The 27,675-nt window shown below is 37.6% G+C and overlaps 1 protein-coding gene across 1 annotated transcript; it reads right to left on the bottom strand.

Annotated features, from left to right (window-relative positions):
* Nucleotides 1-7,802: 7,802 nt before the first annotated feature.
* On the bottom strand, nt 7,803-25,437 carry Smp_178230 (hypothetical protein; the record flags this gene model as incomplete). The annotated part of the gene is made up of 6 exons (XM_018790180.1): nt 7,803-7,983; nt 10,502-10,662; nt 11,994-12,360; nt 15,461-15,660; nt 22,420-22,603; nt 25,133-25,437. 6 exons carry the CDS (start codon nt 25,435-25,437, stop codon nt 7,803-7,805), a joined length of 1,398 nt encoding a protein of 465 aa, XP_018655549.1.
* Nucleotides 25,438-27,675: the final 2,238 nt, after the last annotated feature.

The following is a 27,675-nucleotide window of genomic DNA, read 5'->3' as shown; positions in this document are numbered from 1 at the left end:
AGAGCGGGACATCTCAGAGAACAAAGCAGGTGATTATAAAAGCCAAGAACAAATAAAATACCAGTGGCATACAGATTTTCACACCGAGTTATCAAGTCTTGGGACCTGCTGCCCGGAGCAGTGTTGTTTGCATCTTTAGTTGACTCATTCAAGAGACGACTGTACACTCATAGAAGAATACTAGAAAAGAAGTAACATAGGCGTTCTATCCTTACTACACAAATCTGAATCTGTAACCGATACATTATTGCATTTTAACATCGACTGAAGTGTAAGTCTCCAAAAATAGCAAGTGGATAATAAAACATGCGATAGACAAATGCTATTATAGTATAACTCCTGAAAATAGGCAGGAGTAATCTATTTGTTTTGAGACGTTACATAGTATTTTCATAACTATGATACTTAGAAGTATTTGAACCATTGCATTGACTAGGAATTCCCAAAACAGTGCAATTTGAGTCATTGAAACTAGATGAGTACAAACTAACATATTATATTTATAATTCTTTATCAACCAGGAACCAAGTACCAAATAATCATTAGTTCATGCAAAAACCAAAATCACAATAACTGAGGTTAGAATCTGAATTTTTTCGATCTACTGTACGTCTTCTTCTTAGGTTAACTGTTTGTTTGTCAGATTATGTATTGGATGTATAATCTGTATAATCTAGAATATACTCATTAGTATTATAATTAACAACCAAAATTGGAACAGACTCATATGGCTTCTGAAATTGGAATTGACCAACACGTCGGTTGTGTGTACTAGTCATGATATCTAGATTCGCAAGTAGATTTCCGACATCTTCACCACGATCAGCGTGGCTGGTGTAAGATCATCCCCACCGATAATATGTAACATCTGCAGACTCCAAACACCTCATATTCGAACGAAGAATCCCTCTTTTTAATAGCTTTCATGAAATCTCTTTCGTCACAGAACGTTTAGCACCTCTATATTGCAGTTGAAATATATCTGCTCCCCTCTCCAGTTCATTAAATGTTGAAGCAGAAATAGAATCAGTGTCCTGACAAATATCTATGCCTGACCAATAGAACATAGGTGCCTGGGAGCAGTGAACAGATGTCTGCACCCTATAACATTCAACCAATTAGTGACTGCATCTGCAGCGAAATGAGAGCCATTATCAGGCATTAACAACATGGGAACCCCTTCTCGCCTAAACACCTTCCTTAATGTTTGGATTGTAAAGTCAGAATTCTATGAAGTTGTGAAAAATCGTCAGGCCTTTTAGAAAAAGAAACAATAACTACAAATGCACAGTATTGTCCTAGAAATGGACCACAATAGTCTGTATGAATTCTCTGCCAGGCCTTAGATGGGGTCCACTTAGAAGGATGATCCTTTGAGTAACAACATCTCTTGCAATTGTCTGCTGTAGGACACAAATTTACAATTATTTCCGGCCACCAACATGTGAGCCATGCCACGAATTTCATTTTCTCAACAATCAACTGTCCACTATGGAGATCTTTTGGAACAGATTTACGTAATGAAGAAGGAGTAACAACGCGATCATTTCGACACAGCATACTATCAGGAGTAGCGAACAAAAACAACTTAGGTTGATTAGTTACGAGTTGACCTCAAACAACCTCAAAACAACAGAGCTCAAGCATTCATTCACTTCCTTATTTTGCATAAGAATTACATTTCTTATTATCTCATATTGAATGTTGAAAAGCCTTGTGTGTTTGGGCAAGTGCCCTCGCTCTCCATTATGTGTTACCCACGAGCGATTCATGCGTATTACTTTCATTGAACTAGACAAGGAATACGAGAAACTCACCATAGTGAATCATTAGTGAGGTTAGCACCCTTTTCAGTAAGAGAAAAAGAATATGGGAAGGATTTAAGCTACTGGGTACTGGTGAGACAAAATCTCGTTATCAGAAACTCCATAATATTTGTGACTCAACCCTTTACAAGTCAAGAAGTTTATATTGTAACGGGAGAACTGAAGACATTTGGCTGATTAAAACCTTTTTACTGTACATCAATTTTACTGTGTTTTTTGGATGTGTTCGTTTTACTTAACCTTTGGACTTGTTTGTTTATATCATTCTTTTCGGACATTTTGGTTTCTTTGTCATTGGTTTGGTATTTGGGAGTTTTTGCTCCGGGAACCTACAAAATTGAAGGTTTGTTTTGTAATTGTTATAATTACTGTTGTTGGAAAGACTTTGGTCAATTATTTGTGAATTGCGAATAAACTTGGTATCTAATTTGGAGTTTTGATTCTCTTGCCTACTTGGGTTCGTGATTTGCGAATATCGACGGCCAGTACTTCAATAGTTGGAATGGGCAAAAACTCATAATTGGACGTAACATATATAAAGAATAGATTATCCAGAAAGATTTGGATTCGTAGACGAAAACCTGATTCTTTTCAAAAATTAGCATGACTTTGGAACAGATTATTCATATCTCACAAACGTATCAGTGGACCGTGAAAGTTGATGAGCTCTTAAATATGTAACACACATTGACTTTGTTAGTGTCACGCACAACCGGTTATCACGTAAGCCAAATGATACCGGGATTACAGGCAACTTATTAATGGGGATAAAGGCCTTCCTAGTTTGGTGTCAACAAAGATAACGGATGAACTCAAAGTTGTCTGGCTGAAAAACTGTTCTCATCGAAGTGTCTCAGGGTACAGTTGTAGGTTCAGTGTTGTTCCTCATGTTTGTAAGTGATCTACATAATCTTCCATCATCATCAGTATTAATATACGCTGGTGAGAGTGATAAAAAGTAAAGGTGATACCAAAAAGAATTACCACTACAAACCTAAGCGTTGTCTATGAGTAACGCAAAAGGTAGCAAATTACAGTTAAAACAAAAAGGTATATTGAGCTACGAAATGGCAACAGTTGTTATGAAATGAATGTTACTTGTAAGTCACTCTCTGAGATAACAACTACAAATAAGTTCACTTTATTAACATAGGTTTCTCTGCATGTGGTGGCACCAGCAGCAAAATAAAGAAGATTTAATCCGGTTGTATTATCTAATAACGATCCGAGCCAAAGCTCCAACATAGTGTGGTAAGGCCTAAAGAGATGGTATAATACTATTGTAATCTTCCATCAGAGGACGTGGCCAATAAAGCAGAAGAACAGACGGCGGAGATAGAGTTTGTAGCACGTGTTATCAGCAGTCACAATAAGGCGAAGAAGATGTGAGGCCACAACACGCAATGTTAATCAAGAACTTCACACCAAGAGAGAACACGGATTGGAAGCGACGTGTCTCATTTTCGAAATTTAAAATTCGCGGGGTATGTACAGAAGGAAAAGTTAGTTTACAAAACAGTTCCATGGGTCATCCTGTAAGTTCAGTGTATGCAGGGCTTGCTCTTCTTCTTCTTCCAAAGAGTTTATCCTTGCTCGCCTTGTAACAGAAGGAAAACAGAATCTGTAAACAACATCATACATAGGGATTTCAACCCCGTTACACCGCCTGCTCTCCTAATGAGGCACTGTTCTCAGTGCCCGGTCTCGGGCATGGATATACTGCCACTCCTTCTGATGGTACCTCATAAAACCTAGTGGCAGGCGGTGGATCGGCGAACCCAGCATCAGAGGGGACTGTCATCTGATCTGGTTTTATTTGGTTGTAGTGCACATTAATTACGTCATCCTGAAGTCGTTGTAAGTTACGTAATACAAACATTGTGGGGATCGGGTGAGGGAAACTTCAAAAGGGCCTGCTAGGGTTGTTGGAGTTTACTGCAACTCCCTACAGATGTCATGGGGCGACGTAGCCAGATGCGATCACCAACTGTATACACCCTTCCTTGCACTTGACGGTCGCACATGTCTTTCTGGTATCCGCTATCTTTGCTGAAGTTGATTTTGACCGGGCAGTATGCATCAGCTAGGCGGTTACGGAGAGTACATACCTGCGGTAAACGATCTTGTTATTCTCAGCGCAGCAAGAGCGCCTGTATCTCCACTGATAGGCATAATTCGTGCCCGGACAGTAAAATAGCAGGTGAAAATTGATAAGCCTTGTTAATTGAACGCTACATTCGGATCCCAAGCTAGTCTCATAAACCCCAAGCTAAATCTGCACAGCGACTTGAACACGAATGAAAATGCGCAAAATATGCGAGGAGCATCTAAATTAAAAGGTTCATTCATGTACAGAAAATATAGTGTTTTTATAGTATTTTAGAAGTCCTTGAGTTTTTCTGAAAATTCTTGAACGCTACCAAACATAGTAGCAGTGTAGTAGTAATCAGCCAATCAGAAACTTTACATGTGACTTTTCACTTTCGCGATGTTTCTGGTATAACTTCTAGTGAACGCTAATTGGATAAAATGCTTCTCAATGTTTTACTGTGGTTGTCACATCTATTGTAAGAAATTTTCAGGATCGCCTCGACAAAAATCCCTTGTACCGATGTACGATGAGCTTGTAGATTACGTTGAGTCGCGATTGACTATGATCACCACTACAATAAGTATTCGTGCCAGATCACGACTTGGGTCCGTCGATAGGCCGAAAACCAGAAGGCTGATATTGGTCCAGATACGATATATTTATTGGTGATCTCGTGGTATTGAAAGAATACCGAGACGTGTCAAAGAGTACAGGCAAAATGGCAGATCGCAAGAGAGTTCGCACAAACAAGATGGACAACGGAACGAAAAGTGCTTTTGGTACAGTTAAACAAACAAGTACAGTAAAACCGGTACAATTGGTTATAGTAATAATTGTTTCTATTATACCAATCGTGCTCTCGTCGTGAAAAGCAGGTTACTACAAGCTAAAAGACATTGAGGGAGCATATCATCTCATAACTCCGGCGATGATCTTCTGACGAACGATTGCTTTGACAGTTCTATTTGTTCTTTCCACAAGCCCATTACCTTCTGGGTGATAAGCAGTAGAATGTCTTCCTGATTCCTAATGGCTGGCATATCTCAGAGATGAGATGAATTTCAAAGGCTGGGCCTTCAAGAATGAAGTGAAAACGTGGCACCGTAACGGGAAATCGAATGATTGATGAACGCTCGGGCAACTGTCAGGGCGTCTTGCTGCGAAATGGGTACTGCTTCACACTATTTAGTGAAATAATCCACGGTAACCAGTATGTAGCGATTCCCTTTTTTGTCGTTGTCAATTGTCTCATGGTGTTTATGCCAACCCACTCGTGTGGTCCTGTTGTCATCATCGGAGTCAACGGTTCACGAGGTGTTTGTTTAGGCGACTTAAAACGGCAACACGTGTTACACGATTATATTTCAAGAATCGCGGTATTGTATTGTATACTAGATTTAACCAGACAATTATATATGCTTCTTTACCATTGATACAGAGAAACGATAGATATTGAATAATAATGTGGTTACATATAAAGTGTGACAAATAGTAAAAAAATGTGATCTTTATTGTGTCTTTACAAAAAAATCACTGAATATACATGTCACAATAAATGTAGTATTTCCGAAGAATCTTAAAATACTACGCTCATGTGAATCTGAAATACTATAGCGAAATAGAACTAATCCCAATAAGTCTAGAACTTCAACATGACACAATGAAGAACTCTAATTCCAAGTACACAATATGAGACTGTACTGTAACATTCTGATAGGTTTAAACGCAACATACAATATTTAGCTGCACAGTAAGCGCATTTGTTGCTCACTACACTTCATTAACAAGTGTTCTCTAGTATCACTCCTGTTTGATTCCTAGATTTTTTGTCAGGCTCATTCTCTTTTTCAGATCTTGAAATCCGCCTCATTTAAATGGGGCCCAGACCAAGAGTCTTGATCACGAAGTCATGTTAAGTTTCTTCAAGAGGATGGTGTTGTAGATCATTACCGTTGACGATCTACGTAGAATTATTGGGTGCCTACTCGAGTTAGACGAGAATAGTGTGACGAACCATAATGATATTTAAGAGTATTTGAATTATAGTATAAACTAGTACCCTCAGAAACAACGCAATTTAATCAAGAAGTGTGAGATGAACACAAACGAATATATTGTATCTGGAATTCAAAATCAAGCATTCAACAATACAAAGGAATCATTGGTTCATATGAACATCACAACCATATAACTTTGAAGCCACACCTCGTGGTCAGCATCTAACGTGGAGTACCCCTACAGCGTAACAAAGTACTATGGTTACTTTGAAGACCGCATAACACAAAGAACGTTATTACGTAAATATCTTAGTATGATTGAGAACAGAGAAGTTAGTGAGACCACCACCGCGTGGGCCAGTCCATAGCGCATGATTAGCTTCTGCACATTGTTTGACCTTGACCTTGACGGGGATCGATGGACCATTCGACATTGAGTGACCCAACTGCAGTATGATTTGGCTGGGGCTCAGTGACATTTCACAGGCCTTACACTGTTGTTCTATTTCATACTAATAGTATACATCCTATACCTATTACTGGTGCATCACTTGTGAGTATTAGTGGACTTTTGAAGCAGGAAAGTAGACCAGTAATTTGCTTCAAACGTAATAGCTAATAAGTGAGTTAACCACCTCCTTATAATATCGTCTACGAACCACTCTTCCGAATCCATACAATTGTGATAAACTTAAAGGGGAATTCTTTTAATACTCATACTGCCCACGTTATCCATTCAGCTACTGAGTTCTGGTAGCCATTTGCGATGGCGTTTGAAGCGAAAGATACTGGGTTCGAGTCCCAAAGTGGACATCAACTCTAAGATGCAGGTACATCCAGCTGACGAGTCACAAATAGTACAAAACGCTCATCCTGGATTCCACTGCTATCCACTATCCATCTTTGCCTACAATAATATAATTCGTATCAGAAATTATTTCCCATAACAAGAATAACTATATTTCCATTTAAAAATTATTGTCGGAAAATATTTTCTGATTTCTTAATGAGAAGCTATAATCTATGCACTTAAAACATTCCGAAATAAGGCAGACTGTCAACGGTATTTATGAATGAGAATTTTTTTTATATCACAGGTTTACTTAATTTGGTAATTTGAATAAAGATCTTATTTATTTATTTATTTAAACATATAAATATTAGTACAAGGAAGCACCAAATACATATGCGCCACACAAATCTCATTCGATTTGTGTGAGGGCTGTGATACTGCCCAACTGTCCAAAATGAAGCAGGTGGTTTTGTTAGGGGGTCACACCCGGAGCCTTTGACCGAAAGATCTGATCAACAAGGCAGTGGAGCATAGTAAGGAGATGCAGTCTCATGGTAGACAGTGAACAACAATTGATTCATACGCCATTTGTTCCATCAAGATCCTGGAGCCCATGTACACCACTGGTGTGGAATCATGGTCTTCCAACTCCTCTAGTTGGATCCTCCATATCCGCTGACCCGGTTAAAGCGCCAGACATTCGCTTTTCGTCCTCTCAATTTCGTAAACAACACCACCGCCACGAGAAGGCAGTGAGTAGAACTTTTCTGGCAGAGGCTATATACGCGTGGCCATATGAGAGCATTTCGAGAGGGAGAGCGGACTCTCCCCACTCTCGACCGTACCAGGGCATTTGAGGGCGATACAGATCTAATCATCTGATAGTATCATGACGGATGAGAGACTTGAATTTAGATTTAATCTTCTTATCCAGGTCAGTGGATAGGCACTTCAGAAAGCTTAAAATATAAACTATAAAGAGGCAAATAACTATCTAACAGATATCAATTTGTAACCAAAATATCACAACTTTTTTAATAAATCATTGTACATTGATATTTATAAGCATTTCAAATAAAAGATATAATTTTGTTTTAATGATTTAGATGTTTCCTTCTCATTGAAGCTGTCCGTGTCATTCGTATTTTTGTACACCATTTTGTTTTATGTGGATTTAAACAATCTTTAGCTGCTCCACCACGTGATCTTTTGATTATATCATTAGTATTTGGATAAAATTTAGGATTCCATGGTATTTGTTGTTTTAATTTATCACTGTTGATAAGGGAAAACAATGGAAAAAAAATTTTGATCAAGATGGAAACATAATAAATGTCATTATTCATAAACCAAACATCATCTAACTGTCAATTAATTTCAATGTCAGAATCTTTAATACGAACGTCAAGACAGTCCTACTGTATGGAGCTGAAACGTGAAGAACTACTACGACCATCATCAAGAAGGTGCAAGTATTTATAAACAGTTGTCTACGCAAAATACTCAACATCCATTGACCGGATACTATCAGCAACAGCGTTTTATGGGAGAGGACAAACCATCTTTCAGCTGAAGAGGAAATTAGGAAGAGACATTGGAAGTGGATAGGACATAGATTGAGGAAACTACCAAACTGCATCACGACTCAATCCCTAACATGGAATCCGGAAGGGAAGCGGAAAAGAGGAAGGCCAAAGAACAAATTACATTCGGAAATAGAAGCAGATATGAAAAGGATGGATAACAACTGGAAAGAAGTGTAAAGGATTGCCCAGGACAGAGTTGGATGGAGAATGCTGGTGAGAGGCCTATGCTCCTCGACGAGGGGTAACAGGCGTAAGTAAGTAAGTTAGTAAACATCATCTAGAAAATAAAATGTGCCAACTGCGACAAACACTACATCGGACAAAGCGGACACCCTCTTCATCTTCGCCTGCATGACCATCAATTAGCAGTCAAACGCCATGACATGTCGTCACTCATATCAATGCATGTGGACAACAGCGGACACACATTCGACTGGAGAATTGTGGGAATTTTCGTTAGAGGCAAATTCCAAAAACACCAGAGAATATTTAGAAGCTTGAAACTCAGGTCAATCAGCAATCAACAAGCACATTGAAATCAATCCAATTTATCAACCAATCACGAAAATAGTGCAGAAACATAGGAACAAAAATTAAACCAATGGGATATACAACCAAAACAAAGACAAATTTAAGGTCAACAAGAACCAGTCAACATGGAGGTGTACAGGAGAAGCTATGAAACACATGTGGAGAAATTCAAACACTTCACTTCTATCCGAAGTTTGTGCTGATGATGTCGTTCAGAAGGATGATGAAAGCTTCAAGACCAAACCATCCAGCTAAGAGAACAAAACTCCATCAAAATTACGTTATTTTTAGTTGACAGGTTGTATTTAGCCACATGACTGGTTACTGAAGTATAAGTTTTAATAAAGTGCTCAGATTTGAAGAATTCAAAGTGATAAAGGAATAAATTCTCAGTTAATCATAGTTCGTAATACATATTTAGTTACGCTTGCATTCTTACGACTAAAATTTGATCAACACTATCATGCGCACTGCTGATGAGTCCCATAATAGGACGAAACGGCCATCCAGTGCTTCGAGGTTTTCCATGGTGGTCTAGCTTCAATTGACTCATGCTCTCAACTATATAAAATTGCTAAAAATCTAAACAAAAACCCCCTTCTGACAATTATGACATGATTGATCAATCAATATGAATACCTCAGTTCTACCAAAGGTTATTTGTAAACCCATCACTGAATTTGACAGTAAGTGACCTAAGCTTGGATTATACATGGGACACTTATTCCCTTGAGGTTATAGACATCCTAATAGCATGAAGCCTATTTTCAGGGATTCCTAATGTCTGTCTCCAATCACCTGATGTTAAAACGATGTTTTTAATATTGAGATGCAATTGGTTAACTTGATGAATAGATCTCAGACGACATTATCTACTACAAAACATGAAATTGAATAATACTCATTAATCATTCAAGATAAATAAAGTATTTCAACCATCAAGTACTATCATTTTAGTCTATACAATTTGAAAAGTTTTCAGTTGGAAACCTGGTGAATAATAAAGAGGGTAAGACATTCAAATTACAAAATGTTTGTTAAAGATATTCGTTACAAATCGAAGATAAAATAATCACTAGAAAGGGGTTTTCGGAGATTTAGTATTTTCATAGTTTTCATATTTGAAAGCGTGACTTAATTGAAGCTAGACCACCATCGAAAACCTGGAAGCACTGGACAGCCGTTTCGTCCTATTATGGGACTCCTCAGCAGTGCGCATCCACGATGCCGCACTCGCGAGATTCTAGTAATTAATATAATCATATGCTCACTGGTGACTTCGAAAAGTACATCCAGGAGTTCTTGTGAGAAACAGTGACCAGTGGAGTTCAAACTATATCTGTTGTGAGATAGGAACTCACTGAAGACAATTGGTGAACGGTTGCTCAACTTCGTGGATCAGTTGAAGTTAGACATTAACACCGTTGGATGCCAGCTCAGTGGTCTGTCGGTAAAGGGCTCCGGGTCAAGACTGGTAGGTCCTGAGTTCGAATCTCTCGAGGTTGGATCGTGGATACGCACTGCTGAGGAGTCCCACAATGGGACGAAATGGCCGTCCAGTGCCTCCAGGTTTTCCCTGGTGGTCTAGCTTCAATTGACTCACGCTTTCAACTATGAAAATACTAAATCTCCACAAAAGCCCTTCTAGTAATTAATATAATTATCAGAACACTCACTTTGTTAGCAGTAATTTACACATTTGACCATCATTCGACTCATATATTTCTTGAGCTTCCGGTCGTAATCGTGGAGTTTGCTTTGGTATAGACTCGGGATTCATTGAGTGCAAGTTACTATTATTCAGTGTTCCACGATTTCTTTTAGCATATTCAATTCCCTAAACAAATAGGTCAGAGTAAAAGGAAAAAGCAGTTAACTTCACAATCAAGTTTTGTAACGCTTTATTATTATTATTATTATTATTATTATTATTGTTATTACTTGAAACGTTTCATTGTTGTTAATATTTAGGATTGAAGATGATCATTCTTTGTTGGGATATAGGATATTTGAATCAATACGACGATATGATCAGGAGTTGAAACCTTACGATATGTTTTAGGTAGTGGTTAGCAGTGGTATCCAAGACATATTTGGAATTTTTGTCTGAATGCACATAAATCCCAGTAATGATAGTCATACTAAGACTTTAAACAAGTAAAACAAGTAAACAATGAATATCTTTTTTTTTATATTTGCGATCATGATTCAATTGAAGCTAGACCACCATGGAAAACCTGGAGGCACCGGACTGCCGTTTCGTCCTATTGTGCGACTCTTCAGCAGTGTGAATCCACGATCCGGCCTCGCGAGATTCGAACCCAGAACCTACCAGTCTCGCGCCAGAGCATTTAACCGATAGACCACAGAGCCGGTTGGCATCCAACGGTGTTGATTTCTAACCTCAACCAATCCACGAAATTGCGCAACCAAGTTCCATTGTACTGAGGTAGATACCTGTCTCTACCTGACATGGATTAGCTCCACTGGTCACGACTTCTCACTAGAACTCCAGGAATCACCTCATGGAGCCAGTCACTAGTGAGTATATGATCATTATCAGAAGGGGGTTTTTGTTTAGATTTTTAGTAATTTTATATATTTGAGATCATGAGTCAATTGAAGCTAGACCACCATGGAAAACCTGGAAACACTGGACAGCCGTTTCGTCCTATTATGGGACTCCTCAGCAGTGCGCATCCACGATCCCGCACTCACAAGATTCGAACCCAGGACCTACCAGTCTCGACTGGTGAAAATACTATAAAAAATACTGAAATCTCCACAAAACCCCTTCTGAATATTTATGTCATACGTTAATACATATGTCAACCTATATCATATACTATATCATACAGCTAATCGTAAATGAATATGTAAGCTTCTATCGATCAGTCAACCTGTTCCCAAGAAACTTAAGCTAAATGATAGATGAGTGAAAAAAATAGATAGAGACTTTTAAAGACGAACTTGCTGGTATCTGGCAACCATCAATAAGGAATATATTCAAACTGAAGGTAACGATTGCGTTCACCAAATACCCAACCCGAGTCACTCACCAGTGTCACAGTAAAGTAAGACAATAAACTGAATAAATTTACGTTTTATGTTTCGAAGTATTTACACAGTAAATATACATAGCTGTAAAGCACTTTGTTAAATACATACTTCAAACTTGGTACGAGGCCCATTTCCACGCTGTTGCATATCTAGAGAAAATGTAGCTTCTGATATTGCCTCTGCAATCTTATCCACATCCGCTCCAGGATATGACTGTTTAGGCTGAATTAAACCGAATCGTTCAGCCATCCCGGCTCCTTCACGTGCAGCATTTGCTGCTGCTGATTGAGGAACACGTCGAGGAGCAGTTTTCATATCGACATCTTTTAGTCGCAAAGTAGAAGGGAGTTTCTCACCTAAAATCTCGGCCATTTGTGCACCTGAATGATCAATTGTATCAATGTCATCATTGAAATAATTAGACGGTTTGTGATAAGTTTGTATTCCATCCGACTTTTTTGTAAGACCACTCTTACTAAAATGAATAACAAAGAAATGATGCACATAATAATGTTATGATAACTTATACAATTCTGTTTTATTATAAACCAGTTAAGAAGTAATTCATGAAAGTCGTGAACAAGTCTTTTTCCCTTGACAATCCAAGATCGTAGCTCAGAGGTGGTTCATTTCTGTAACCTTCATACGCACAAGATTCTTGTATGTTATTTTTTATCATTCGGCAACAAAAGTTTACGCCCAAACTTCATCTTTTTTGTCGGAATATTTGGATCGTTGAACATGGACTGGCGCAGACCTCATGACACAACAAACCTAGTAAATACGGGCTGTCCCAAAATGCGTTGAATTATAGTTATTGTGATGTGGTAAACACATTTTAGACCTCTTTCAAAGCATTTTTCTAAACAGTGGTCAGAGTTCGTTCTATCGATAGACAAGAAGTGGACAACACGATGAGGTTTGAAGCGATAGGTGTTAGTTTCAAGTCCTGGAGTGAACACCAACTCTGAGATGAAGGTACAACTAGCTAGTGAGTCCCAAATAGGACGAAATTCGTGTCCTGAATTCCATCGCTACCCACAATCGATCTATGCTTAGATCCCTTGTGACTTAAAGCACTATCGAGGCAATCCATACAGGATGCACATGTGCTAGTAAAAGACTGATCAACTATAGTCGTCAATATCGATGCGAAGAACCAAGTGACCAATAGAGACAAACAGATACTGAAAATGTTTAGACAAGTGACGTCTGTGAGTAAAGATTCACCGTCAAATATGGAAATTTGAAAATGAAACAATAAATAAAGAAATAATAATCAACAGAAACTCGATTTGTATTCACCTCATCTGTTATTACGTAGCTACTTAATTCAAACATCATTGCATTTTGATGCTTTTTCAATCGATGTACATAGACGTTCTTTTGAATTATTCTGAGACTATATTTGATGGGAAGATCCAAACAAACAATACCAAGTAAATTTCAACTTCACCCCATCGCACAAGCAAGTGGCTATCAGGACTCAGTGGCCGAGTGGATGATGCGATGACGTCTGAAGCGAAAGGTACTGGGTTCGAGTCCCAGAGTGAACATCAACTCTGAGATGCAGGTACATCCAGCTGACGAGTCTCAAATAGGACGAAACGCGCATCCTGGATTCCACTGCTAGTCACTATCAATCTTCGCTTACCATGCTTGTAAATTTAGGCTATATTGAGGCAATACGCACAGTATGCATATATGCCAATTAGAGACTGACCAGTTGCAGTCCTAAAAGCATCAATCGGAAGATCCAAAAAAAACAATACTAAATAAACTATATTTGATTGTTTGTTACGCTATATCAATATATAACGAAGATCTAAACGTTGAAAGATATCATCACTTCATTATTATTAGTTTGAATATCCTTAATCTTCTTCAAGAATTGTATAGATAATTTAATAGAATGATCAGATGAACCCATCAAATATTTCGGTGTTCTTAAAACTTCTATTGAAAAATAATCCATTGTAGTTCCAGGAATTGGTACAATTAGGCGTGACGGGATGTTTGTTTTGTGTAGTTTCAGCCCATGGTAGAATCCAGGATGAACTGATTCATTGAATTTTATTCATCATTGATCTTGTTTTTATAATTTTCCCTTTTTGTCAAACTTGTTTAAAGTTCCGTGTACTTGATTATCCGGATACTTTTCCTACCTAGCTTTCTTGGTTAGCTGTCATCCTTTTTCAAAATAGGACTGAAACGATAGAATAGGTTAGCCTTTGATAAAAATCCTCGTAAATGTATGAGTGAGTTTGATTTAGTGATCCATGGAGTATTTAGGGGCAACCTGGAATAAGTTTAGTAAATTAAGTCCCATGCCATCTTTTTATTATTTCTAATAATGTCCCTTCTAAAACTTTGATTTTCTTCCTGTTAAATCTGTTTCGCACTTTAAATCCATTACCTTCCTACTCATCCCATTTTTCAAATACCACACTGTACTACTTGATAATATTCAGTAGTTGATATTATTATTGATCATTTTGGAACTCGTAATGTTGGGGGTTTCCCTACTCCAATGAACTAATATTCTGGAACATTTGGATTTTTACCTGGTGCTTTAATTCGTTTTCTTACTTACAATAGCATTCCTTTACCATTTTTATTACTTAGTAGATAATACATGTTGTATCTACGGAAGCTTTCCTTTAACATCAGTTTCCGATTTTGCATAAATAGTTGTTTATTTACTGTCCATATTTGGTTGTGGAAATTGTTGAGTTTCTGAATGAGATCATGAATCGACGAACCTTAGACCACCATTAAAAACTTTGGAGCATAAGACGGCGACTTCGTCCCATTATGGGGCCCCTCAACATATAATTGGATAGATGAAAATGATTCATTGAAGCTTAGTAACTTTAAATTGATTGCACAATGTTACACAGACTAACTGAAGTTGAACATGTAAACCATTAGATGAAAACTCAGTATAAGAGTGAATTCTAAAATTTGTGAGCTTTTCTCTTCCAAGGCTGTGGACATGAACACTAGTGTACAGTTTTGGACTAAGATGAGATAAATATTCAGCGTAGTCTATTTCTTAATGGCCAGTCAGTCAGTCAGCTACAACGTAGAACCAGGCACATATATGCATCGGTCCAAGTTGCCATACCTCGTTAACACAACAAGATGAACACCGGATTCATAGAAATAGTTAGTTTAGTGGTGGTAATATATAAAAGAAAGATTGTATATAAGGATATAGTATAGGAAGGAAGAAAGTTACGAAGCCATTTTAATCTCAAAGTTTAAGGGAAGATAAAGAGTGTATACACCTACGCCATTGTGATCGATTCTGAGCCATGTCACATAGAGTCTCCAACCACTCGTTACGATAGTCACGCGGACCCCAACCAAGTAGTCTGCATCTACCAACGTTGCTCAGACTAAAAGTTAGTGACTTCAAACACTGATGCCATGTTTTGGTTTGGCCGCCCCTAACTCTCTTCCAACCATCCCCAACACTAGTCAGCATAGCATATCCCCAGATAATTAACCTGTAATACAATATAGAAGTGAAGCATATTTTTTAAAAAAATGTCCATTACAAATCAACATACCATGACCATCCTTGATTTAGAATTTGTTCCATTAAACCAGCTTCTTTAATTCTATCACGTTGCCAATTTGTATAAGCTTCATTTGATGGTAGTGAACGTATTGGATTATGTAATTCATCAATTGGTGTATTATTTTGTTTAGAATCCAGTAGAATACTAACACCAATACCATTTTGTCCTTTATGTAAATTATCTAATGCCTTGAATGAATGAATGACAGCGACAGATATGCATTTAAATAAGTGAATATATATTGAACATTTAGCCACTGTTATAATTATGTGATTTACTGTGTTTTTTCTTCTATATCAAATATACTCAGTCAGGTAATCAGTCAGTCATCATCAATGTGGTACCTGAGACCTATGTGGATCAGTTCAATTGACCACTTCTTATCAGGATACTAAGATGAAATTATCAATAGAAGTGCTAGATTAGCAGAATTAATAAATGTATATCAGCGGCGGTACTATTTTATTTATTTAAACACAAATATTGGTACAAGGAAGCACCAGATAAATATGCACCACACAAATCACATTTGATTTATGTGAGGGCTGTGATACTGCTCAGGTGACCAAACTGAAGCAGGTGGTTTTCGTAGGGGCCCACACCCAGAGCCTTTGACATAAAGGTCTGATCCACAAGGCAGTGGAGCTACGTGAGGAGATGCAGTCCCATGGTAGCCGGTGACCAACAATAGGTTCATACGCCATTCGTTCCCTCAGGATACTGGAGCTCATGTGCACCACTGGTTTGGAATCAGCGTTTTCCAACTCCCCTAGGTAGACGTTCCGTGTCCACCGACCCGGTTAAAGCTCCGGACATTCGCTTCTCGTCCTCTCAATTTCGTAGAAACGATTAGGAATAGACAAGAATGTATTAATAGAATAAAAACTGTAAGTTAATATTTGAAACTCAAGATCTAAGATAAAGAGTAAATCCATATGCACCATTTCAAACAATTCTAAGCCATTACATTCAACATCTCCCACTTTTGGTTACAGCAACCAAGTAGACTCCAACTATGTAGTCATCTTTAGCGTTCTTATAACTCTCTCCTACAACAGTCAACAATAGACACATACAAATGATTCAACGAATCAAAATCTATATGAGATCCAAGGTGATTGCTGAGTTTTTACTTTACATAATCGTCTAACTCCATCTAAACAACTATTTAAAACTACAGAGTGATGATCAGTTGTTTCTTTTTTGTATTAGACACTTTAATAATGCTCACCTATAACTTCTGAAGGAATTGTATCAAGGATAGCCAGCCTTCTTTGAATATATTCAGACTGATAAATTAACTTGTAATGATTCATACTTCTAAATTCATCCAATTTGTAATATCATTTGATCATCATCTACTTCTTCATAATGAAAGTGAATAATTTAAACAAACCCCGGCGAGACTATAATTTATTGACGAGCCAATCAGAGGCGTTTGAGTGACTTCAAAGTCACAGCGCCAATTTCGGTAACTGATGCTCATGTACAATCGGTTCATAGAGGATTTTAGAGAAAATGTGACAATTAAGCGTCTACAATAAATGGGACTACTAAGAAGTTCCTTTTATTTGCAATTGCGGTAATCAATTAACTTGTAGACCTTGCGCAGACTACCCTGATGATGTTATCTTTCGATGTAATATATGTTAGACGAAGATGTCTGCTAGAATATGAACTTTTTTCTCTCGATCCAGATTGAGATTAAGGCAAATTATAATAATCGCTGTGAACTATATAATAAAAGCACCAATATTATTGATGTTACTGAAGCTTCAGCTGTTTAGAGGTACGAGTTTTGTAGGGATATATGCCTAATAAAAATGAAAAACTTACACAACCGGGGTACATACAAATGATATTGAAGCTATGTGGTCGAGGCTGAAAGCGTTTTTGTGACCTTATCATAGCTCCAAAGACCGAGTATTATGGAGTCATATGGATGAGTTCCTCTATCTTATGCATTAAGATTTTGAAACCTTTGAAGCTCTTTCTAACCTTGACAAGTTTTTGAACCATGTAAAAGAAGTGTATCCTTTCTAATTCTTTGGTGTTGTATAATTTATTTTTACTCTATACTAACTGTCTTCTGATTGGCTAATATTTCTCAAGGTCACTTGAGACTCGTTCAAAGGTCGTCCATAAATTATAGTCTCGCCCAAACCCCCTTATACCAATTGTAATTATGTATTTACTGGTTGCTAACCTTCAAAAGTGTATCTAAGGTTTTAATAGAAAAACAGGAACAATGTATTTCAACTCTTTGATCAGGGTATATACATATATCCCGGATCTCGATCAATGATGATCGCTCAATATTATAAGATAATCATTATGGAGTTTTTGTAGTATGTTTAGGGAACAAAAACAGAGGTAGTAGAAAAGTACATACAGCAAGAAATTATTCGAATATCGAATGAGAAAAAAAATATGTTTGTTTTCAAATAGGAATTTGAATCCAAATGTTAACTGTTTAAAATTATAATCAGAAGGGGTTTATGTGGAGATTTCAGTATTTTCATAGTTGAAATCATGAATCCATTGAAGCTAGACCACCAAGGAAAACCTGGAACCACTGGATGGCCGTTTCGTCCTATTATGGGGCTCTTCAGCAGTGCTCATCCACGATCTCGCCTCGTGAGATTCAAACCCAGGACCTACCAGTCTCGCGCCAGAGCACTTAACCGATGCTTAGCTATGACAGTGAAATCACAATCTCTCTTTAAAAATTCTTGGTTCACAGTTCACAACATAGTCAAGTAGATCACTTTTATTTAAACTGACTTATTAAATATATGAAGTCTATTGTTTAGAAATTTATTAAATGCTTTATCTACAAAGTAAGTATAATAATGTTTTCCTTTTTCTAAATACAATGAATTCATTACAATTGATTGATCACTGGGTGGTGATCAATCAATTGTGATTACATCTCAGCCCTACAGAAGGTCGGTCGCGGCCTAAATAGCTCAGTGGTAATGTCTCTGACTGTAAACCTGGGTGACACGGTATCGAATCCATCAGGGAGCACCGGTTCCCTCAAGATTACAGGTACACCTTGCTGACGAGTGCCAAGTAGCACGAAACCTAGGTTCAGGGTTTCCTGTTGACCGAGGATGCCAAGTTTCTTTGGGAGCATAACTATTCGGCGGCTCCTGAAATGGAGGTCCGGGTGCATAGTGGCGACAATGCAAAAATTGAATTTGTCTATGTGCCTTCGCATTTGTATCATATTTTGTCTGAACTACTGAAAAATGCTATGCGAGCAGTGGTGGAGCACTATAGTAGTGCTGATCACCTTCCTCCCATGAAAGTCTTGATAGCAACTGGTCAGGAAAATGTGACAATCAAAATTTCTGATTTGGGTGGTGGTATCCCACGATCTCAAATGGATTTAGTTTTCAATTACACTTACACAACTGAATGATGCGGTGAACCAACTTTATCGTCAATAGAACTCGAACCTCCTGATCAAGGAACCAATGCTCCAATGGCAGGTTATGGTTATGGTCTTCCACTTAGTCGATTATATGCAAAGTATTTCAATGGTGATCTCTTAATGGTGATCCAACCACCATCTTATCTCAACAATGAATTTATTAGATATTCTATTGCCTTTACCTAGATTACAACCAATGTCGTATGTTCAGGTCATTCAAATGTTGAACAGTTTATCATAAGAGAATCAATATAGTTTGGTCAGTTGACAAAGTGATGTACTTTAATTGAAATCATTAAAAAAAAGAGGCTTTTATCTTTTAAAGAACAAAAGGTAGTTTGATCACTTTTTTTCAATGAAAAGACTTTTAATTATCTAGATTTTTTGAATTCTAACTTATGAACAAGTTTTTGATAACCTTTAATTTATGCTATCACCTTGCCTTTTGATATTCACTGAGTTGTTACCCTCTTTTTTTACTTTTCTATAATGAGAAGATAGTCAATATCATACAGAATTCCTATGATGGATTAAACTGGCAAATTGTCCATGGAGGACAACTCACTGACTCGTTCGAGGTAAAGACCGGTGTTAGGCAAGGTTGCTTACTCTCACCCTTTCTCTTTCTCCTAGTGATCGACTGGATCATGAAGACGTCGACATCTGGAGGAAAGCACGGGATACAATGGACAGGCAGGATGCAGCTTGACGATTTAGACTTCACGGATGATCTGGCTCTTCTATCACAAACGCAACAACAAATGTAGGAGAAAACGACCAGTGTAGCAGCAGCCTCAGCAGCAGTAGGTCTCAATATAAACAAAGGGAAAAGCAAGAGTCTCAGATACAAAACAACATGCACCAATCAAATCACACTTGACAGAGAAGCTTTTGAGAATGTGAAAACCTTTACATATCTGGACAGTATCATTGATGAACACGTTGGATCAGATGCAGATGTGAGGGCGCGGATCGGCAAAGCAAGATCAGCATATTTACAATTGAGGAACATCTGGAACTCAAAACAATTGTCAACCAACACCAAGGTTAGAATTTTCAATACAAATGTCAAGACAGTTCTTCTGTATGGGGCGGAGACGTGGAGAACTACGAAAGCCATCATCCAGAAGATAGAAGTGTTTATTAACAGTTGTCTACGCAAGATACTTCGGATCCGTTGGTCAGACACTATCAGCAACAACCTACTGTGGGAGACAACAAACCATATTCCAGTGGAGAAAGAAATCAGAAAGAAGCGTTGAAGTGGATAGGACACACATTGAAGAAAGCACTCAAATACTTCACAAGACAAGCCCTCACATGGAATCCTGAAGGCCAAAGGAGAAGAGGAAGACCAAAGAACACATTAAGCCGAGAATTGGAGACAGACATGAGAAGAATGAACAAAAGTTGGACAGAACTAGAAAAGGAAACCCAGGACAGAGTGGGTTGGAGAATGCTGGTCGTCGGCCTATGCTCCATTGGGAGTAACAGGCGTAAGTAAGTAAGTAAGTAATAATGTTGTACTTTCAAGATCTTTGTTTTTTTTACTATATAAACAGTATTCTTGACCTATTTTGGGAATAATAAAACTAGACCGCTAGGGAAAATTATATGCTCACTAGTGATTGACTTCGAGAGGTAAATCTAGGAGTTCTACTGAGAAGAAGTGACCAGCGGAGTTCAAACCACGTCTGTTGTGAGTTAGAAACTCACTGAAGACAATTAGTGAACGGTTGATCAACTTCGTAGATTGGTTGGAGTTAGACATAAACACCATGGGACGCCAGCTCAGTGGTTTATCGGTTAAGTGCTCTGAAGCGAGACTGGTAGGTCCTGGATTCGAATCTCGAGAGGCGAGGTCGTGGATGCGCACTGCTGAGGAGTCCCATAATATGACAAAATGGCCGTCCAGTGCTTCCGGGTTTTCCCTAGTGGTCTAGCTTCAATTGACTCACGCTTTCAACTATGAAAATACTAAATCTCCACAAAAACCCCTTCTGATAATAATAATAATAAAACTCCTGAAAGTTCTGTCTTTTCTCTTGCTTATTCTAGTATAGATTATTAATGTTGAGGTATAGTTACATATTAATCATCCGATTTATATGATTATCGTAGATTTTGTTTTGTATTGGAAAAATCTCTGCCCTTAAATGCCCTGGTACGACCGAGAGTGGGGACAGTCCGCTTTCCATCTCGAAATTCTCTCACATGGCCACGCGTATATAGTCTCTGCCAGGAAAGTCCTGCCCACTGACTTCTCGCATCAGGGGCATTGTTTACGAAATTGAGAGGAAGAAAAGCGAATGTCCGGAGCTTTAACCGGGTCGGTGGACACGGAACGTCTACCTAGGGGAGTTGGAAAACCCTGATTCCAAACCAATGATGCACATGAGCTCCAGTATCCTGAGGAAACAAATGGCGTATGAATCAATCATTGGTCACTGGCTACCATGGGACTGCATCTCCTCACGTAGCTCCACTACCTTGTGGATCAGACCAGAGGTAAATATAATGAAATAAAGTGAATTTACTGCCTTTTACAAACTAAACAAATTTATTTGAGTCATCAATTAATTTTAATTAAACATAGAAAATGTAAATTTAACGAGTAAAAACGGACAGACAAAACATCCGAAATAGATCGACCATTGAAAAAGAATTTCTTGATAAGCAAATTCATAATATTAATCAACACGTTTGGAAGTATAAAATCACTTGTGTACCATGCATGATCTGATTAGAATGAATAAATCAATAGATCTACTTGTTATTCGGTAAAACAGATCATTATCATGCGTGAAATAAACATCATCCTTGAAATAAGAAGGTTTATATTTATCCTTTGATTTGTGTGTAGGCTGGGATACTACCCGGGTACCCAAACCGAAGCAGGTGGTTTTCTTAGAGGGCTACACCCCGAGCTTTTGACATAGAGGTCTGATCCACAAGGCAGTGGAGCATCGTAGGAGATGCAGTCACATGGTTGACAGTGAACAACAATTGATTCATACGCTATTTGTTCTCTCAGGATACTGGAGCTCATGTGCATCATTGGTTTGGAATCAGGGTTTTCCAACTCCCCTAGGTGGACTTTCCGTGTCCACCAACCCGGTTAAAGCACCAGACATGCGCTTTTTGCCCTCTTAATTTCGTAAACAACACCTCCTCAGAGAGAAGGCAGTAGGTAGGACTTCCCTGTCAGTGACTGTATGCACGTGGTCGTGTGAGAGCATTTCGAGAGAGCAAGAGAGGGAACAGACTCTCTCCAACCTCAGCCGTACTAGGACATTTGAAGGCTGGTGTTGCTGCCAAATGTAGATGTACTTCACAATCATGTATGTGAGAACTCCTTAAATTGTTAAACTGTTATCATTTCGTTGAAACTCGGTTTAATATATGCAGTTTGCTTGTTATCTAGGTTTAACTTCCTAAATAACTCTTAAATTAAGAAAGTAAATACTAAAATAGGTTTGTTTTTAATGAAACTCTAAAATAAACAAACCTCTCCCCGTGGACAACGGATGTGTACATCTTTTTGACATTCTATGAAAGATTCTTCTTTGGTAATTTGTTTAAACCATTGACTACCGCATCCGCGTATATAATTTTCTAAACTTTCTTCACCTCGTAAAGATATACCGGGTTTATGAATCATAGTTGGTTTTGTTAAATTAGGATGTAGGATTCTGTAACACAAAACAAATAGTTGATCATCATAATAAATTTTACATATCTCAGTTTCGATTTGAATTAACTGTTTAATTAAGGTGATATACAATAGCTCCAATTCCAGCGTTTACCCGAAGCAAACTAGTGATTATTGATTCGTTTGAAGAACTACTAAAGTAATCATAAAATCACCTTGTGGATATTCGTAAATTAATTGATAAGATTATCCTACTACATCAAGTAGCGACTATTGGTGAATATCAGCCCCACAAAACCTGGATATATAATGTGGTTCAAAATGAAGCATGGAATCTAAAAGTGAAAAGCATGTGCATATAAGGTGGTGGTTAGAGGTAGTCAATAAGAAACCCTGGACCTAAGTTTCGTGCTACTTGGCACTTGCCAGCAAGATGTACCTGTAATCTTGAGGGAACTGATCCTCCCTGACGTATTTGATCACGTGTCACCCAGCTTTACAAACAGAGACGTTACCACTGAGCTATCCGAGCTGCGACTGACTGAAGGCTTTCGATTATAAGCGTTTTTGAAACATTGCATGTGTTTCATGAAATGATCAAGTAGACAAATTTAGGGTCATGCATGGAGTAATAGGCAAAGGTGATTAGGATATGTATCACGCAAGCTCGCCTAACGTTTGTTTTATAAACGATGTCTGGTAGTGCAAAAGTCGGCTTTAGAAAAGCTAGAAATGGCCAAAGCAAAATACAGCATCAGTACATGAAGTCTCCAACAACTAAACAGACGCATTTAGGTGAATTTAGACTACCTAGCTGAGATGTCAGTAGTAACCGTGAGACATTGGGCGACAAGAATCTGAATTATTCAAACTGGCCCAGATTCATTCTCTTTTCATCTTCTTATCATTCACGAGTTTTGTTATTCCTCCAAACACATCTATTTAGTCCGCTTTTCCTAACCACAATCTTATTATTTAGTCTTTCTTATTATCACTACTACTAGAATATTCATATTCCTTTTAGTTATATTTATCTCGTCTGACTGATGTGGTTTGGGTACTTGGGTTAACTTGTGCTTGTGAAGAAATTCCTGTTAATTATTTACGACTGACTGGAATTTCCCAGACGGGAGCCAATGTAGCGTGTGAATTTAGGTAGTTGTCATAATTATACACGCTATTTAAGTGACTTAGTGCTCTTCCTCAGTTATGTGACATCTAAACATTCTTTTAATATGAAGTTTAATACAAATGTAAATATCTAGGTTTCAGGACAACAGATCGTCAGTAGACCAAGATCGCTAAAGATTACTGGGTCCCGAAATTTTTTCTTGTCTTCAGTTCTGAAGTTTTATGATTTATCACCTAGGTCTCAGTATCTGATGAAACCCAGGACATTAAGACTTTGTTTTCCATGATAATGTTTTAGTCAAGAGACAAAAAACCATTGGCCAAAATCTAGCAATATTAGTATGCTACACTCATGTATCGATATTACTGGTGAGTATCCACCTCACTCGTGGCATTTTTTATTTCACAAATCGTGTTCTTAAAATTTAATTCAGGAGGTTAGTATCGAACAAAAGCATTAACACACATTCGAATTGGTTTATTATTTGTGGTCAAGTGATTTGTGAAGGTTAAAATTTAGAATAAGTATTAAAAAGGAATATGAACATTCAGTGGAGTGTTAAAATATCCTAAGAGATCCAAATAAGTACTCCATATTATATCCTGATAAAATAACGGTATGGCCATTTAATATGACTAAGGAGACAACTAATTACTTGTTACTGCATACCGAAACATAGACTGATAGGGCCAGAAGTATGGACAAGGATAAGACTGAAGATGAATATTTAATATACTTCACAAATAAATCATTAACGGACCTAACTACTGATTCAAAATTCGTATCCAAATACACCTATATATGATTCACTAATCTAGACAATATGAGGATTTAAATGTATTTAAATAGGCAGTAGTTGATACGAATTGATCAATAACTAGGTGAATGTAAACGGTTGACAGTGTCGATAGATTCAACCACATTAGCTAGCAACATAATAGACTACTATATCGCACATTTTATTCCTGACACTTTTACATCCAATGTCGAACACTTAATGAGCTATTGATTTTGGGGAATTATTTACAGCTACACCGCTTTTCCATTCCACTACTCAGGCACTTATGAAAAAAATCTGTGATCATCGTAATTATGATGCATGCTTTATAAATGACAGATGTGGTTCTTATCCCACCAACTAACATTCACTAGAATGAAGATAGATTCAGTTGGATAATCCTGAAAACGATAAAAAACGCAACACATTTTCCTTTAACAAGTAGTAATGTTTCTAAATTACTTGACTCTGTTAAATGACTAACTTTTTAATCTTGCAAGTCATCTAATGAGCACAGTAATACAGTTAGGGGCAACAATCTATCCGTTGACAGTTCCTTTTGAGTACCATAAGACTCAGTCTCCCTAGTAGCTAATGACAATAATCAAAATATGTATGCATACATATAAAAACGGGATGTATACACATGTAAGGCTTACTGAGACATCTGAGATTCATCTGAAATATTTGAGTTACTGTTATCAGAATCATTGCAAGTTATTGATGTTGTCGATTTTCTCCATCTTCTATTTAAAATACTTGGATCCCGACTAGGAAATACATTGGACTGATGATTACGCCTTGCATTCTCAATAGCCTCATCTAAACGTAGTCTTATAGAAGGTGGTGGTAGATCTTGATAAGTAGTAGCTTTGAGCTTTTTCGCTGAACGAGATGTACTTATGGTAGCTGATTTAAGTCTTCGAGGAGGTCGTAAATTTCCGACTGATTCTAGAAATTGCATATTCTGGTCTAAAAGAAATCACAGAATAAATCTTACAACACTTTTATTCTGTGCATTTAGATGATCATCGCGAAGATTATTGTTATATTAGAACACTCACAGGATCTTTTGAGAGAAATCTTATGTCAGCTATGGAACGGCGGTTTTGACAAACACTATCCCATGGCTGATGAATGAATTGTAGGTAATAAGACTAATGGGCATTAAATTTTATAAACTTGGGTTTTATTAACCATAGCTTGAATATATATCAAACAAAACATTTTCAAGGAGAAGCTGGACCTTCACTGGGAGCAAATCTGTCAGGATTGACACAGATTCACTAACCTACTATCCTTATTAGTGAAGACTGAAGAACAAAAACATAAGTGAAATCGTTTGTATACTTTTAGAAAAGTACTTTTCATGCGACATTATGTGTTTCGAGGTGTAATAGTTTCGGTAATTCTACGAAACATGGTGTAGAATCTGTTGACCTTGATGTGTAATTATCTAGGTATCTAAAATAGTAATAGTTCGAAGCGTTTTCAATAGGGCAAACAGGCTTTCTGTTCATCCAAATAAAACAATTCAATGCATGTGAAAAATGGGCAAAACTTGTTTCAATAAATAAAATGCGTCAGTTACCACAGTCTTCAGCTTATAAAAATATGTGCATGATTTGGATTTTCCCCTTTTTTGGTTGCTTGACCCCCATGTGTATACATATGGAAAAGCTGAATAGGAAAAAGTGGCATTTAGTCCTAAACTTATTGTATGGAGAACATTGAAAAGAACATAAATTTGTTGATGGCATCCTAAGAAAATTAGTACAAATATGTAGTAAATCTCTGTATAAACAAATGCCAGTATTTCTAAAAACCACTGAAATAATTTCATGAATTTACCTCATAGAGAATTCAGGATTAAAAACTTCTGACAAATTTGGTGTTCAGGGCTTAACAAACAGAAATTCAAACAACCTTTTGTGAAACTTGTGAGCTCGATCATAAAAATGTATGACCTTGACATTTTGAAAAATAAGTTGGTTAGTTACCCAGCAACACAATATGTCTCAGTAATAAGGATATCAGGACACTGAACCAGTAACAACCATTGCGGGTTGTTTTCTGATGAAGATCCACATTCTCTTGAAAACTTTCACTACTGAGGCCGACCCCTCTTCTTGAGTGGAGTTCCAATCATCGACCACTTGATGAGAAAAACGTATTACCACCATCCAAAAAATAGTTCAAAATGGTTGTGGAAGGAATAGGAGAGGCCTTCGCTTAACGGGCTTCCGTGTTTGGTGGTATTGGATCACCTATACTTCCATACAGGAACCTACGTATAATAAAGATAAAAGAGGGAAAAGAAATTGGCAAATCATAGTTAGATACTATCTTTAGTCCTTAAGAATTTGTCACGTTTTCTCCAAAAAGAGTCCTGGAAAGTTGCTTGAACTAGCTTAGCTTGCGGAAAATTCCAGCACTTGGCTACTCTTAAAGAGTATAAGTTGCACCTATATTCCGTTCTGCTGTGTTGTGTCTCTAGTTTATTAAATTGCAGTCTTCGAGTCCTCTTGCTATGGCTTCGTAGGTTATTGGTTCTGGTGAGCGAAATAACACAGTGAGTTGTGTCCCACAGGCTGAACATTCTTGAGTGTCTGAGTTCTTAATAAGGCATGGATCAGATGCTTGGTTCCAGTACTCTAGATGTTGTTTCATATAGATGGACTATAAAATTTGTCAAAACTTTTGGTATGATTCCTTTGTACTTGACTGCCCGTTGATTACGAATTTCAAATACAAGACATTCGTCTGAGCTCAGTTAGTTCTACTTACTGTAAACAGCACTATTTCGGGAATACCTAGTTTGTACAATAATTCGAATACTTCTAATTATCATATTATCCATCGAGATTAAGCTTGTGATTGGACGGTTGGATGAATATTCGAACTTCGAAGCTTTAGAAGAATGACTGTTAATTATAGGGTGGATTGTCGTAATTGTGGGGATCGAGTCGTTCGAGTGCACTGGTGGTAAATCAACATTAGTAGGGTCTCCCTTTGAATACGTAGCATTGATCCTATCAAGACTGATGTTATCGTTAGTTCTGTTCTTATCGATAATATGGCATTTAGGTTCACACTGAGGGATCTTGAAGAGGTCCTCGTAAACCATGCCAAGAGACTAACGTTATGGGTCGTGACGTACAAAAACGTGCGTTCCATATCGTGAGGTAGGTCGAATGAAACC

This window comes from Schistosoma mansoni, chromosome W (genome assembly GCF_000237925.1).
Source record: "Schistosoma mansoni strain Puerto Rico chromosome W, complete genome".
NCBI lineage: Eukaryota > Metazoa > Platyhelminthes > Trematoda > Strigeidida > Schistosomatidae > Schistosoma > Schistosoma mansoni.
Note: the sequence above shows the minus strand (reverse complement) of the source record. Positions and strands in the feature narration are given on the sequence as shown.